Below are 17,182 nucleotides of genomic sequence, written 5' to 3' on the forward strand. Positions count from 1 at the left end.
ATGCCATATTCTCGATCCATACTCATTTATTTTATATGTAATTGGGCCTAGATACCCAATTACATTTAAAACAAATGAACGAGAGATTCAACAATTGAACATAATTGTTAAAAGTTTGATTGGAATTTTTGATCCGCTCATCGTTTCAATTTGATGTTCATTTCTTCATCCATTCCAATACGATTGGATTGACAATTTTCATCATTTAGTGTCATTCAATTCTTTCCTCACAAATAGTTGAGAATTTACAATCAAGACATATATAAATTAGTGGTATTGACAGGTATCGTGACTTGACTCAAATTACTATGAAGGAAAAGCATTCACAATTTGGAGAGGAGAAAATTGTATTGGATTCGAAGGCACCAGAACACCATAGGAAATGTCAAAGGTTTGGAAAGAAAAATGGAAAGATGGAGAAAAGAAAAAAAAATTCTCCTGCCGGGTATTAATGGTATTGTTATTTCTTCGATCTAAATGAATCATGACAATTAACATGATTTTGGGTGACATATTGTCTTTATTTTTCATTTCTGCATGTCATCATTAAAAAGGAGGAAGAGCAACTTATGAATTTTTGGTTGATGAAGAAACAGATAGAAGATGGAGTGTTGTATGTTTGTAGAAATAATTTTCCTACGCACATTAAAATGGAAACACTAACTTTCTATTTTATACCCTGGCAAATTTGGCATAACCAGTTTCCTTCTGGTTTCTTAACAATGTTCAGACAGGCGTAATGGAACAGACGCAGACATCCAACGCAAATCATTGACCACCTTCCTTTCACTTCCTGCCATTCCAAATTACAAAGCGAACAATTGTAAACAGTCTTCTTTTTGTTACGTAGGATCTTGAGCAAATGTGAGAATGCATCAGCAGTGAAATATTCCTTGATCATCTTCATATGTATCTCTTTCGAATCAACGAAACCATAATGAAGTGTTTCAGGGATGAGGTATGCCACCTGTTCAATTGTTATCAAAATGTTCAAGGAAATATCTTAGCTTTTATCCACCAGAGACACTAACCACCTTTTCTTTTCCTCTTGTGTTTCATTGACGAAGAGAGTTTCTTCTCCAATATTCTCATCTTGCTCTTCCTGTGAAAAAAAAAAATAATGGTGATAACTGTAAAATACCCAGACTTTTGGAACCCCAAGAATTTCAAGATCAAGTTAAACACAAACATACTAACTTTTCTGCAGATTCATTGGGAGGTGAAGACTTTCCTATTTTTCTGGAGGGGTCCATCAGAATGACTCTCTGCTGAGTGATGTTTCTTCCTGTTCTCCATGACATTCGACTGTGGAGGAACGATCATTGATACTTCTGCCCCTTATCCGCCGGCTGTCTCTGAATCAATTCCTGATGTCTCAACTGAAGGTGAAATTGGTGTGTCCTCTTGATGGTCATTCACTCCTGAATTCGAGGGTCCTGCTGCGTCATGATCACTCGATGATTGCATCGCTGGATTCGTAGGATACCATTTTGCTCCATGCTATCCTACAATTGGATGAAAAATTGATGATTCAATCAATATCTTTCTTTAATCATATGGACTGAAATTTGGCTAATTTCCTGATTTTTATTCCACAATTCAATAATTTGAAATATAAATTTTAATTTGCATAAGAACATCGAACCCACCTGGAATTTAGCATGTCCATGCGCTTGGCAGTAATCCACTGGATACAAATACTTCCCATCGTCACTTGTTCTCATCTTGATGAAGGCTTTGCAGCATGTCTTGATAGACCTATTGGAAAACAAACATTTCTTATATAACCTAGATAAGGATTGTGAAGAAAAGTGCTAAATAAAAGATGATTGATGGAACTCACTTGCGTTTCTTCTTATTAGGATCTCCATCATTCGCTGGAGGTTGACCAGCTTGTTCGCACTTCCAGGTTATTGAATAATAATGCACTGAATCATACAAAACTTTCGTACTATCTGTTCTGCCACTTTCGACCGAACGACTGTGGGTTACGGAAAATTTATAACCAGTATATAATTGATATTGGCGCGTGAAATCTTCCCAATCAACTTTACTGTAAATTTTGAGTGTTGCCAAGTCAATTTTTATTTTATCGTCAAATCTACTGTTCCTCGCCGCCATCTGTAAATTAACCAACAATTTTCAAGACCACATTTTTTACCAATCCATTCACCCACTAATTAATGATCAAATAATCATTGAATAACACTATAATTGATTATTTACCATTTGTGTTAATGGATTTTCTAATGGAGACAAACAAACATGAGATTTTTTATAACAATATGTCAACAGATGTGGTGATGAAATCTAGACAAAGAGGAGATCATGCGACCGTTTGTCTTCTGCGTTATAAGTCAATTGGTTTTTTTTTTGTACGTTTGGTATGAAGAGTGGAGACTTGATGCGCGAGTACAAGATCAAGACGCTCTCTGGTGGTTAATCAGCATATTCAACTTATTTCAGGGAGCCGCAGTAAAGACGACAAAATATGAATAGACTAAAAAACAAATATTTCAGCTAGAAATGAAATGAGTTTTTCTTGGAGTCATCATTAATAATTCATTGTCAATGAGAATGATTACTTGGGGAAATTCTACAATTATTTTCTAGTTTAGTATTATCCGCAACATGATACATAGTACCTCTACTTCAGTATGATTGTGGTTAACAAATCAATCATTAAAAGTTTAAAAATCATTGCGAAAATTGTTATTTTGTAGGTGTTGAAGTTGTTTATGATGATGATAATCATTAAAAAATTACTTTTGAAGACCTAGTTTTACTTTATTTTCATATGCTTATTGTCATTCTCCTCAGTTTTTTCATATATTTCATTCAAAAAAATACCCTCGAGTGGATTTATTCGTTTATAAGTGTTTTGAAGAAATTCAATCCACCAAATTACTAAATGCCAAATAAACTGCATGGACGGAGAGAAAAAAGGGCGAGCTAGTCTTTCTCAACTCGAGATTTATGTGTAACATCTTCACGCGTTATGAATTCGTGCCGGACCTATACTAAATGGATTCACTCTCAGCGATCTATTAACTGATATCCACTGAATGATATTAATTATTTTCGTTTATTCTGATTTTTATCGGCGTATTCATTTCAATATAACACAGAAGTCATCCACTGCCACTGAAATGTGGCGGCTCGGCCTCAGTCAGTTCCCAACGTTATCGACGGAGCCTACCACCAGCGCAAGCAAATACTCTCCCTCGGACAGACTGACGAGATCAGTCGGAGAATCTCGAACACTCCCGATTATCATCATCATCATTATTAAAAACTTGACCACACAAATCACCACAGCTGTGGCTAGAGATGCGAAATGACCGTCATTTTTAAGATCGCGTCATATGACCAAAAAATGACGGTCATGTGACGTCATAAATTTTCCAATTACAAATGACGGTCACAAATTATTTATAGGCAAATGATTGTCAAACCATCTATACGCCTATTGTAAACGGCTCGACGCGCCGGCTAGCGGTGAGAAAGTACAAATCTGAGATCTAAACATAACCAATAAATCGAATAAAATTATCTACACAAATCTAATTGGTTTATGTGTTGACGCATTGTTTATTAGCCAAATAATGGATGGAATAGAGAGTTCGAAGAGAATATGTTGTGTTATTGGGTGTAATAACAGTGAATCGAGGAATCCAGAGTTGAGTTTTCACCGATTTCCGGGGAAAAAGTGGGAAACAGAAAGGAAGAAGAAATGGGTTACAGTCGTTAATCGGAGGTACGTAAACTCCTGACTTATTAATATGATGGATGTAGCTTCTTAATACTCCAATTAGTGCGTCAGTTGTATCTTATTTGTTTTTTTTAAAGATATTCATCATTTAGGTATTTCATTCTCATTCGTATGATTCTAAACGTCAAAATCATTCGACAGGAATCAGGATGGCGAACTTTGGATTCCCGGGCCAGAGTCACGAATTTGCAGTGAGCACTTCGAAGGGGGGGAAATATCGAATAACATGCATGAGTTAGCGTATATTCCCACTGTTTTTCCTGGAGTCCATAACCCGAAACCACCCAAAACTCTGAGGGCANTCTTATTTGTTTTTTTTAAAGATATTCATCATTTAGGTATTTTATTCTCATTCGTATGATTCTAAATGTCAAAATCATTCGACAGGAATCAGGATGGCGAACTTTGGATTCCCGGGTCAGAGTCACGAATTTGCTGTGAGCACTTCGAAGGGGGGGAAATATCGAATAACATGCATGAGTTAGCGTATATTCCCACTGTTTTTCCTGGAGTCCATAACCCGAAACCACCCAAAACTCTGAGGGCAGTGAAATTAGCAGAACGAAATCTTATGGGTGGAGGATCCAGCTCGCCTCATCATTTGGAATATCGTGAAGGTAAACATTGCTTTATGTAAATAACAAAAGTTGTTAATAGAGCTCAGTGATTTGTTATTGGACATTGAACGACGATTATGTTTTACAGAGGATATAGACGTGCGTCTCCAACAATTGGAAATGAAAACCGTGTCTATCCAAACGGAACCATTCGCTGAAATAGAGACCACCACACCGAGTTTTATGTACTGTGCTCGCGAGCAACAAGACGTTTCTATTCAGACTGAAATACATACTGTTCCGCCTTCACAGACGAAAATTATTGTTGTGGATCAACCTGTGAAGGAAACTCAAGATATGAGTTGCGGTCCTGATGAAGTATACAATCCAGGATTCACTGGATTTCCAGACATTGAAACAGATACATCTATGCGTCAACTAGCCGGTGTTACTCGTACATTCTTTCTTATGTTATTGAAATCCATTGACAAACAGAGAGTCGATGATGACAATCCCACTGTTTACCGAAAACTCGGGAAAGAAAATTGATTGTTATTGTTTTTGATGAAGGTGAAATTGGGGATCACTTTCTGTGCATTAGGGTGTTTGTTTCATGTACATGCTACTACCGCATCTCGAACTTTTTATTCACTATTAGGGATTTTAACAGCCGCTACTAAATCTTGGATTTTTTGGCCATCAAAAGCTAGTGTAAAGAAGAATCTTCCAAAATCATTTCACAAATATCATAACTGCCGATGCATAATCGATTGTACAGAAATACCAGTCGATACTCCACCTACGCTTGAACAACGAGTGCTACTGTACTCCAACTATAAAGGAAAATTTACGGTAAAATTTTTAATTGTTATTTCTCCCAACGGATTGATTGTAAAAGTGTCTGAAGCTTACGGAGGCAGAACAACTGATTCTTTCATTACCAATGATTCTGGATTTTTGGAATTGCTCGAGTCGGGGGATGAGGTTTTAGCTGATAAAGGTTTCCCACAAATTCGTTCAGAATTATTGAAACGCGATGCTATCTTGACAATTCCTCCATTTGCATTTAATCCTCAATTTACGGACGATGAGGTTGAGGAGGGATACAACATAGCTTCGGTACGAATCCATGTAGAACGGAGTATTCAACGTATCAAGCTTTTTCACATATTAGATCATATTCCCATCGATTTATTACCTTACATTAATTCCATAATGCATGTGTGTTGTAGTATGGCAAATAGTTTGCCCCCATTAATTAGTGATTCATGAAATTATAATGGAAGTGATTTTCATGGAATAAAAATGATTACAAAATGAAATTATTTCACCATTGTCTTTATTTATGCATTCTATAAACCTAATAAATACAACTAGCATTTCTACCAATACCAAAAGTGCCATTCAAAAAATATTGATGATAGTTGTGATGATGGATGAACGTAAGACAACACTGATACATTCAAGGGGGGCGGGGGGTAAACTCCATGTTGAAGACAGGCAGACTCATACAAACAGAATTACTTGAAAAGAGGGAGGAAGTGGTGAAAATAAAAACTTTCCATTTTTGGAATATATTCACTTAAAAATCGATCATTTCTACTTACACTGAAACGTACAGAATCGCATTCACTGTACACAAAGAAGTGACATCTCTCCAACCCTGTAACATACATAGCGAATTGAATTTGCGTATAATAAACATGAGATTCCTTCAGTGTAACTTCACCGACATTATCAATCAAAAGATAAGGAACTTTAGATGTTTTCCCTTCTCTGTCAATGATATTTGATTTTTCACACGTCTGGGGACATTTTATTTCTAGGAGCGCCTGATCATCAATGACGATTCCATCAGGACTTGCTGCGAAATACGGTTGATCGATTTTTATTACAAGACCCACTGTACACACATTTAAACCTGTCTGTGAGATAAAAGCTTGACGAGCTTCTGATTCCATTCTTATGCCATACTCCATAGCTTTTGTCATTCTCCCCTGAAATTTTTGATTTTTAAATTGTTTGGCACGACTCTCGAAATGGTCTTTTCTAGTTTTAATGCGGTGGGCTCGTGATGATGAAGTTATCCTGTTGTATCGTTCGGAATGCCATTGGGAACAGGATGATTGACTCTGGGATTCTGTGATGATTCTACTCCAATCGTCTTTTGTAATTTTCACTGCCTCATAAGGTGTTTGATACTCTACAGGACAGGAAATTTTTTGGAGTTTAATTTTTCCCTCATCGCTTTCAACGGATTCATAACAGGAATAAGTGTGATCGAATTGATTTCTGTAAAGAATTTCACATAAGTCAAGCAATTCTCGTTTTTCTTTTTCTTTTTCCTCGGCTTCGTCAGCATTCGATTCTTCAAGATTTTTTTCTGTATTTAAATATTTGATAAAAGTACTATTGATCGAATAATATTCTTGTGGTACATTCTTCACTTTGTCAAAACTAAAATTCTCATCTAATGCAGGGATTTTTTGCTGGAAAAGGTCACCAATTTTACAGCCTTTCTTGTATTTGTCTCGTTGTGCTTCACTGGGTTGATTCCAAATAAGAGGAAAATCAGTTTTAGAGGTAGTGCTTTCCTCGTTGATAAAAATACTCACAGCTGCAACATGCTTGCATCCTTGACGTGACGTCCCCGCAAGACACGTGCAGTTGGTCTTGAGAATCGAACGACGATCGTTTAACTAATGGAACCTTCATTTTTTAGTTTCAGTTCAATTACTAGCCCTATTTAATGATGCTTACCTGCAGTGTTACCTGATAATCAGGCTTATTAATTTTCACTTGCGACATAACGTTACCGTAAACTGTACGTCTTTTTCCATCGATTTCCTCCTTGACATCGCGAACATGGTGACTCTGAAAAAGCCTCTCACCTGAATTGAATTTGAGGAAAACAATTATTGAAAACTAATGGTTCATTTGACAATTCATTCTCTTAATTAAAAATAGAAATTTACAGTGGAAATATGATTAGAGATTTTTTGTATTCAACAAAGAGGTTATGACACAACTTACCTTTCAATAAAGTAGATTTGCGAAAAAAATCAAGCGCAATGCTCTGGAAACCACAAGAAATGGTCACAGTAACCATCTCTGTAATTAATAATGAATTATGCTTCGCTTTGAAAATTAATCATGAATCAGAAATAAAAAACAAAAAACAGCTGTTTACTCAACAATGCACTTTTTCTCCACTAGAGGCGCGCGCAACGCAATATCCACCATTAGCAATACCCCCATATAGTTGCAAAATGACGGTCACAAATATTTACTGATTTGTGACGGTCATAGAAAAAAAAAATTCCTCGATATAGATGGGAAATGACCGTCATATTGTTGTTTCGAAATGCGCATTCGGTTGATGCGAAAAAAAAGTACATAAAAATTGACAAAAAAACAGAAATTTCCTCTACATAGATGGCAAATGACCGTCATATTTTTTGGATTGATTGTGACCGTTACTAGTAAAATATTTGTGACCATGATCATATGACTGTCGCATGTCCATCGAGCCCTGGACATGCGACGGTCATATGACGGGTCACATGACACCTTCGCATCTCTAGCTATGGCATTCTACTTTTTGTATTCCAAATATTAGTATTCATTGTTTGACTGAATAGATATAGTTTATTATAAATTGATGTCAGTCTAAACTACTTGTGTGAATCCTACAAATCTCCACGGAAACTGTCCCTCCACGCGTCGGGTGGGCCTCAGTCAATAAACGCCATCTCTTGATGGCGCAACGAACTCAGTCCTGATTACGCATACGGACACACACTCGTACTGAGGATATTTGCACGGAATCACTCCCAGCCAGAATTTTAGTGGCCTACCGAGCGTAAAGATGTTACATATAGAAAATTCGTGGATCTTCGTAGGTAAATTTGCTGAAAAATTCAAGAATCGAAGCGCAAATTGTAAGCACCGGGATATTACTCTGACATCACTAGAAAGTTCCCCGTTGTCATAAAGAAAACTTGATTATCGGCAAACGCAAAATTATATGACAGCCGAAAAATTTTTACTTGCCCTATTTTCTTTTTATTAGTCATGGATATTTCTGTTTAGTATTATTTGAATTGATCTAGTTTAATGAAGGAGTCTGTAATTAAAGTAAACGTCTGATTCCGATGGTTGTTTTTTATCGCATTCATTTTACGATTACATCGAGTGAATTATTCAAATTATTTTACTCTAAATAGTCATTACACAGTATTATCACTAATTTCCAACGATTTTCATTACATCACAATTCATTTGATATGATGAATTAAATTCTCATTCTAAATGAAAACAATAATCACTGATTACATCAAATAAGTCTCCAGAATCCATGAAAACGTTGTCGAATGTCGAGGTCAAATGTTGACGCGTAAGTCCCGAACAGCTGATTGGCTAGCCGAACATGAACGACGTCGGGCGGACAAGTACGTGGATAGAACGAATAGCAAACATTCTAGTGCTGGGGCACTCTAAAAATTCCCTGACAGCACAATCAACTTTCATTGATTTCCAAGATTATTTTGAAAGGTTCAAAACTAATAAGGAAATTTCCCGTGCGCCTCTAGAATTTCCCTTTTTGCTTCTGAATGGAAACTTTGTGGATACCATATTTCATGATTTTCCAATTTTGCCTAAAAATCATGTAGAATGTGATGAAACGTGGAGATATGATGTTTTTACGAAATGTCGCTCTGTGTGTGCGGATATGTGTGTGTATGTGCACTTCAAATTTAATGAATTCGCACAAATAAAGGAGTAAAATGATGGATAACAATCTATTATTTTCAACCATAATTGGTCTTATTGGGATACACTTCTGGGCACCAGATGAGCCCGGTCGGTCAAGTAGTTTTTGAGATATGACCACATCTTTGAAATTAGTTTTTTGCAAATATCTCGAGAACTACTTAACCGAGTTCAATTCGACTTGCGAAAGAAATATTTGGCACAAAAATACCTATCTAATGGGGAAAAAAACGTATATACTCCCAGGCTGACTTAGGCAGTTACCGTCGTTTCCCAATTTTTTGTTGAACTCGTTGTACGCACAATAACTTGAAAAACTAGGGGTGCGGCTGGTCTACGCAATATTGTTGGTCGCTCGCAAGCTCGCTCCCAAATTGGGGTGCGTTAAAATGGGAGCAAGCCATTGAGGCTCACAACAAAAACTTCCCGGTTTTCAAACCACAATATATACCATAATTTTTTTTTTTTCAAATTTAGTCTTCGTTTTTCATGTTTTTTTGGAAAAACTAAAAAACTACTCGATCGATTCCAGCCAAAATCTAATCCCCTCTAAGTTAGCTGAAGACCCATCGATTGAAAAAATAAAAAAGCAAATTGGATTATCCGTTCACGAGAAATCGTTGACGTAAATTTTGACCACATACATACCTAGTAAAACACACACACACAGACAGACATTTTGTTAAAAATAGTCTAGGAACATTAGAAAGACCTTGAAACGTGGAGATATGGTGAAAAATCTATTTTCGATTTTCGGGGTGATTACAATAACTTCCCTATCCCGGGAGGTTAATAATTGTGATAGAGACTTTGACCTCGCATTCAAATTGTAGCACTCATGATACCATAGGTCGGTATTGTGGCTGGGCGCAATCGGTTGGATAGTTCCGGAGATATTCATTTTCTTCGTTAAAAGTGTTTGATTGAATATCCCAAAAACTATCTCACCGATTTCAATTTTTATTTTTCAAAATACTCGTGACGGTGTCTTCTATTTGATTTAATCAAAATATACATACCACCCTCCAATACAAAGTTATCGAGATATTGCGATTTTTCTATTTTCTTTGCTGGAAATTTGCTTTTGTGGAGTCTAATGCGGCGAAAAGTTGAAGAAAGCATTTGAAACTTTGGCCACTATTTATAAATGTGAAGTTAGACTCCCATGAACGATTTCAGCTTCATCGGTCCATTAGTTCTTGAAATACAATGATTTGTAGGAAATAACCAAAATTGAATTTTTATAAATTCCATTCGGAAGCTCACTACCAATGGAATTGGTAGAAACGAAAGGAAAAATTAACCAGTTGAAACATTTACTGAATACATTCAACCAGCTGCATGCAACCAGTCGCATGCTACAGCGGCCGGCTTGTTTTTTCATTTAATCACTCGAGATGAGACATTTTGCGCCTCGAATTAGTGCTAGGCACTAGAATTTTTCCCCAATTTGTCTCTCCGTGCAGTGAAATTGACGTAGATTACGCTAGAATAGTTCGCCATTATCATACATTCTACATCATTTTCAAGAAAAATTGAAAAATGTGAAAATGGAACGATTGTAAGGCTTTCATTCGGAAGCAAAAAAAGATGGAGAGTTTTGTTTCCAACAAAATTCCGATTATTTTCGTAAATTCAGAAATTTTATTTACTTCAAGCATTGTCGGCCAGCGCAACCTCGTGGCTCATATATCAACGATTGGATTAGAGTCAATGTAGTGTTGGTCTATAGAACTATTGTCATATCCAATGATCCAATGTGACTCTTTATAATAACAAAAATTTCTCGATATTCCTTCCATTTCTTTCACTTCTCAAAATATTACCAATTGTTCATCATTCCCTCTAGTCATTTGATCATATTCAAACCATTTGCAAGCAAATATCTACGTCTCATTATAAATGGCGACAATTAATTTGATGAGTGGAAAAATACCATCACTCATATTATCAGAAGTGAAAATTTTCTCTGAAGCTGAATGGAATGAATTCACCGAAAAATATCAACAAACAGGATTCGAATTTTCAATTTACAAAAGCGGAACAATTGAAAGTGCCAAAAAAACTAAAAAAAGACGCTTGGATGATAATGTATTCTATTATTATATACATTGGTATTGTAAACAGGCAGGTGAATTTACGAGAGGACAGGGGAAGAAAAAGATCAGGTGATTTCATAGTACTCAATGCACTTACTATTTTGCTTTCTCCACTATTAATTACTCGTTCATAGCAATGTTTGAAAGATAATGGGAAGAGTTGAAAACAGACAGAACTGCAAAATACATAATATACAATTATTTTGATGATGAATTCTGGGAGAGAGAAATTTTAAGAGAAATTTTCCATTATGAAAATCATATCGTTTTCCAGAGGAGTGAACTTTCAACAAAAGTTATCACATTTGAAAAATGACTCCACTGGTTTTCTTCAGAATCATACGAATCTTCCTGCACCATAATAATTAACATACAACAATTTCTATTTAGCACAATGAAGAACGATTGTCCAGCATTCATCAAGTTGAATGTTGATGAAACAGGCTCATGTCTTCGGGTCACCAGTTCTTATGAGTGGCACAACCATAAGCCCGGTCAGGTAAATTATTATTAGTAATATCACAAGACCTCAAAAATTATCGGATGTTTCCCGATTGTTTCGTTGGGCAGCAACGAGAGGGAAAAGTTTTGCAGATCAAAATCCCGAGCGCTTCAGCGCAAGGGATTTTTGTGGAAAACTTCACCTGATCGTTGCTGCACAGGGAAACAAGAGGGAAAATCCGATTCATTTTTTAGGTCGAGTGGTATTCGGAGGTTTTTTTTTTTTCATTCGGATTCGGCCAAACTCTTAATTTTATTATTAGAATATTTCATAGTTATCTGGTTATGAGACCAATTGAGAAGCTTCACTAGGATTTGTTCAAACTTGTCAAAAATTGTCACCAGAATTTTTGACAATTTTTGAGCAATGCTGTGTTCGGATTGGCCAGAATCCGGATGAAAAAAGTAATCAAATCTTAATTTTCTACATATGTCACGTTATTATCTTGGAATTGAATCCTGATTCTATTTCAGGGTCATATCCAAGAAATTGTTCCTCGTAAGAGTAATGCAAATTTGGAAGCTATTACATGTCCTCTCGAGGAAGAACCCATTTCTAAGGATTTTGAGGAAATCATGAGTGAGGATACACCACAAGAGATAATTCTTGCAGGGGCAAATGCGGTACAAGGGTCTAATGCCCTTTGTAATGCAGAGAGTGTCATTCCTAAACTCACTATAGACAAACCTTCATGTCCACCAACAATAGAAACATCGATGGTATCAATTGAAGATATTATCATGCCGAAAAATGTTCGATCACGAGGACGTAAAAAGGGGAAAGTCAATACACCAGGTGGTTTGACAATAATAAAAGGGCCCAGGAGTTATGAGCAGAGAGGGAAAAAGGAAAAAAAAGAGTCATTGTTGAGTTGGATATTGCCAATAAATTATGTCTAGCAAACAGCAAGTAGTGAGTATGATGTCGACATTAATGATTTGCGGGACGTGAATGAAGGAACATTGAGTGGTGCACTCATCGATAGTGATGTGGATATTGTACTTATCAGAGAACATTTTGAAGTTGATGCTTGGCAAAAGTTGATTACTGTGCTGGATGTAAAAAAGAAAAAATCGATTGTATGGTGTAGTACGTGTAAGGAATCATTAAAGGGGGGGAAAATAGTGTGCAGTTCATGCAAATTGGGTCATCATAAAGAATGTGTGATCACCAAAGAACAAGAGAAGAAAAAAAAGAAGGAGACAGGAGAAAATTGGTTTTGCAAGCTTTGCCTTGATAAATGTTCGAATTGATCTCAATCTCCTTTTGTTCTTGATATGTTCAACAATTCTAAGTGTTCACTGATGGCTAATTTTTCTGAAACTAGCACAAACAATTATCTCCTCTCCATTTGTAATTGCATAATGTAAAACAGGAATTTTCCATGTATTGATGACTAAAAGAAATAAATGTCGAATTTAACTCACTGTCTCAAGGTAATTCTTTAGCTAATAACAGATTTCATAAATACCCTCCTTGAACCAACCTGAATTTAGATATTTATATCCTCACTTTCCACGTTTTATATTCTTCATATTCACAGTATTGAATGAAAATAAATGTACTTATTGAGAATCAACTAAATAACTGTATTGGTGATAACATTCTACGTATTGCTGTGAATGTTGTAGCCTACCAATCATATAAATAACTACGTGATTCATCTATGCGATTCACTATTTATACGACTGCGTGATTCACCCAGCTACTATTCATACAACTGCGTGGATCGGCCGCTAGCTATTCATACAACTGCGTGAATCACCCGCTAGCTATTCATACAACTGCGTGAATCACCCGCTAGCTATTAATGCAACTACATGCATCATACGCTAGCTATTTATACAACTGCGTGAATCACTCTCCAGCTATTTATATACCTGCGTGGATCCCCCGCTAGCTATTGATACAACCGCGTGAATCACCCGGCAACTATTCATACGACTGTGTGATTCACCTGGCAACTATTCATACAACTGCGTGGATCCCCCGCTAGCTATTTATACAACTGCGTGAATCACTCGCTAGTCATTCATACAGCTGCGTGAATCACCAGATAGCTATTTATACAACTGCGTGAATCACCCGGCCACTATTTATACAACTGCGTGGATCACCCGCTAGCTATTTATACAACTGCGTGAATCACCCGCTAGCTATTTATGCAACTGCGTGGATCATACGCTAGCTATTTATACAACTGCGTGGATCCCCCGCTAGCTATTTAGACAACCGCGTGAATCACTCTCCAGCTATTGATACAACTGCGTGATTCAACCGGCTACTATTCATACAACTGCGTGAATCACCCGATAGCTATTTACACAACTGCGTGAATCACCCAGCAGCTATTCATACAGCTGCGGGAATCACATCGAGGTATCGAACCAGCTACGTGAATCACACACCGAGATATTGAACAAGCTACGTGAATCACACACCGAGGTATTAAACAAGCTGCGTGAATCACACACCGAGATATTGAACAAGCTGCGTGAATCAGTGAAACTACACCTGCGTGAATCACACACCGACAACCTCAACAAGCTGCGTGAATCACACGCCCACAACTCAAGCCGGCTGCGTGAATCACTGAAACTACACAAATCATACCACTGCATGAATCACATTGTAGCATATTTGAATCCGCTGCGTGAATCACTCTTCGTGCCTGAAGTGCACTGCGTGAGCCACCCAGTGGTGAAAATAGCCACTGCCAAAAAAAAATGGAAAGAAATTGATTTCTTCATGATCTCGTTGGAATTGAAAAAAAAACGATTGTCCAATTTTATTATGTGGAATTTAACGAACATTTAAAAAGATGTTTGAACTGAATAAAAATTGCGGTCCGTGGAGTATTTGAACTGAAAAAAAAAGAAAAATATAGGGTAAACCATGGAAGACGGACCAAAATGGATTGAATTCTATATTATTCTAATTTTTTAAATATCCTATCATACATCAAAAGTGGCTTGACAGCTCTATCAAATCACGACAGACATTCAAGTTTCATGGGGGTTCCCCGTTCAACATACCATCCTGTTCGTTCATTTCTGGTGTACCAGCATTCAACGTTGATCCACCCTCCCCATTATTACGTTGAATCTTCTGAGGAACATTTTTATGCACGTGATAAACTTATCCACCTCTGGGAATGGCCTTTGTGCCCTCAGCTTCCTTTGTAGGCACGTAAGCGGTGTAGTAGGTGTGTGGGTGTTCACCAGAAAAAACACCCTGGGGTCCAGTCAAATTTTCAGCTGCAACTTGCCAGTGATTGTCGTTCCAGCTGTGTATTATTCGAATTTCATTGAATTTACTCATTTTAAGTCATTGTTATTATTAGTAAACTAAGACCACTCACAATTCATTATTTTTTGTCAAAAGTACTCTTACTATTATTTTACATATTTGAATGGTATCAGCCTCTGATATTTTTCCACATCTGTTATAAAGATTTAGAATACTCTGTGTGAGCTTGTCTCGCTGACTGATATTCAGTAGATAGTCCTTAGTCATGTATTGAAAAAGACTATGTCTTATAACATGTTTGGTAATACTGGCATGTTGTTCCTCCTGAGGGATAGTTTCTAAGATCTGGATATAATTGTGTTAATGAAAAACAAGTGGGAAATTGCTCTTGTATTGCATAATAGTATAGTTATTTTTGTTAATAAATTAGCAACATGATTCCGAATGGTTATTTTGCATATTATGTTCTTCTATCGTGTATAATTCATTGTTTATTTAATTTTATCAAATTGAGTAAGATTTCTTTTTAAATAATTTTGAGAGATTTTTAACTTGGTTGAATGTTATCACCATCATTATTCTTATTATCTCTTTATTCCATACAACTATTTGTTTTTTTTACAGTTCTATTTCTCCTCTCAGCCCTCCGATTAAATGTTAACGGAAAAATTTTATTTATACATAATTCAATTAGTTTAAAACATCGCATTTGACGAAATCATTAGAAAAGTCACTGGGAAAAATTCATAAAAAATTCGAACATTTTCAAAAATCATCATAAAATTCAAATCAACCTAGATAAATATCATAATCATCTTTTAACTCCAACTTAGTGTCATTGAAACAAACATTTCAAGTTCTGATTGAATTCATTTGAAGCATAATAGCCAAAGATATCCTCGGGATTCTGATTTTCCAAAAATACCGAATTTTTGCAAATTTTTAAATAAATCAAAATAACGATTATTGCTATCGCCTTTATTTTCAAAGTGAGTCAAAAGGATACCCAAATAGTTTTTTAAAGTAATCATTCAATAATTTCAGATTTTTTTTTCGTTATCGTGGAAAACCAATTTTAAAAACAATTAATTCATTGAAAAATTAATAAATGTGACGTTTTGAGTTTAACCCGAGGGTTAAACTCAGTTAAAGATTTACAATTCTTCACTCCGTGAGATTAATCCTCTTTCACTCCGACTCGGCTGCTACGGCGGTGAGCTCACGGGGAGTCCACTCAGAGAGATGTTATGAAGGATATTGGAAGGCTTGAACTCGTATATTGACCACTCGCGTATCAAATAGATAAAAGGATGATATATTAAACTAGTTGTTGAGATACACGATAATGATTAATATGGGTTGGTATCACGCGTTATTAATGAACTCGACTCGACTTGGGCTTCGACTCGTTTCGATCTTCTTGTATGGCGGAAGGCCTGAGCTAGAGATCCGTTCTACTCTACTCCTAATCATACTCTGCCTCTTCCAGAGTCCTCGAAACTCGTCAAAGCTCCAGTTTGCTGAGTTAAGCAGTCTCCCCTGACGGAACCTGTAGACTGCTAGTAGAGAGTGAGTTGACTGCCTATCTGTTCCTGGAGTGGAGAGAAAGTTGAGAGATCGTGGAGAGTTGGACTGACAGGGCCAATTCTCTACTCATGAGTACTTTTAGAGAGTAGATAGCTGAGGGGAGGACTATTCTGGGTTTCGTGGATTTAGAACCTTGAGTAATCTGACCCTCTAATCTTTAGAACCTTAGACCTCATGCCTCTCTGAACGCCCAGACCCGAAATTTTTTGTGAACGCTGAATGTTATGGCCCTAAAACCTTCCAACCCCTACGGATTATGAATCATATATTGTGACCCTTCTATTTTCAAACCCTTATTGATTCTGACCCTTAGATTTTGACCCTAAAAAAAATTTCTGACCCTTAAAAAAGTTTGACTGTCAAATATTTGAATCATATTATTTTTTACCCTTAAAATCAGGCCAACTCTTTACTATCTACTTTTTCTAGAGAGTAGAGAGTTGGGATCGGATGCTTGGTGAGGGCTACTCTCCACTCTCTACAATTTGTGGAGAGTGGATAGTTGGGATTGCGGACTCAATATGTTGTGAACTTTAATGCTTCTGACTCTAAGATTTTGGATTTTGACCCTAAAAATTTCTGACCCTTAAAAAAGTCTGACTGTCAAATATTTGAACCATATTATTTTTGACCCTTAAAATGA

The 17,182-nt window shown here is 36.5% G+C and overlaps 1 protein-coding gene across 1 annotated transcript; it reads left to right on the plus strand.

Moving 5' to 3' along the window:
- Positions 1–4,203: 4,203 nt before the first annotated feature.
- Positions 4,204–5,572, plus strand: LOC107042757. Its single transcript, XM_015263940.1, has 2 exons — positions 4,204–4,389; positions 4,478–5,572. Exons 1-2 carry the CDS (start codon positions 4,245–4,247, stop codon positions 4,876–4,878), a joined length of 546 nt encoding a protein of 181 aa, XP_015119426.1. The 5' UTR covers positions 4,204–4,244; the 3' UTR covers positions 4,879–5,572.
- The last annotated feature ends 11,610 nt before the right edge of the window (positions 5,573–17,182 follow it).

The sequence above is a fragment of the Diachasma alloeum genome, unplaced genomic scaffold, assembly GCF_001412515.2.
Source record: "Diachasma alloeum isolate Michigan unplaced genomic scaffold, Dall2.0 Dall_scaffold_00516, whole genome shotgun sequence".
NCBI lineage: Eukaryota > Metazoa > Arthropoda > Insecta > Hymenoptera > Braconidae > Diachasma > Diachasma alloeum.

Excerpts from the sequence above, each read along its gene's own strand:
- LOC107042757 (XM_015263940.1), top strand. The coding sequence starts at position 4,245 with ATGCATGAGTTAGCGTATATTCCCACTGTTTTTCCTGGAGTCCATAAC. Across the intron at positions 4,390-4,477 it reads TCATTTGGAATATCGTGAAG|AGGATATAGACGTGCGTCTC; the intron begins GTAAACATTGCT and ends TATGTTTTACAG.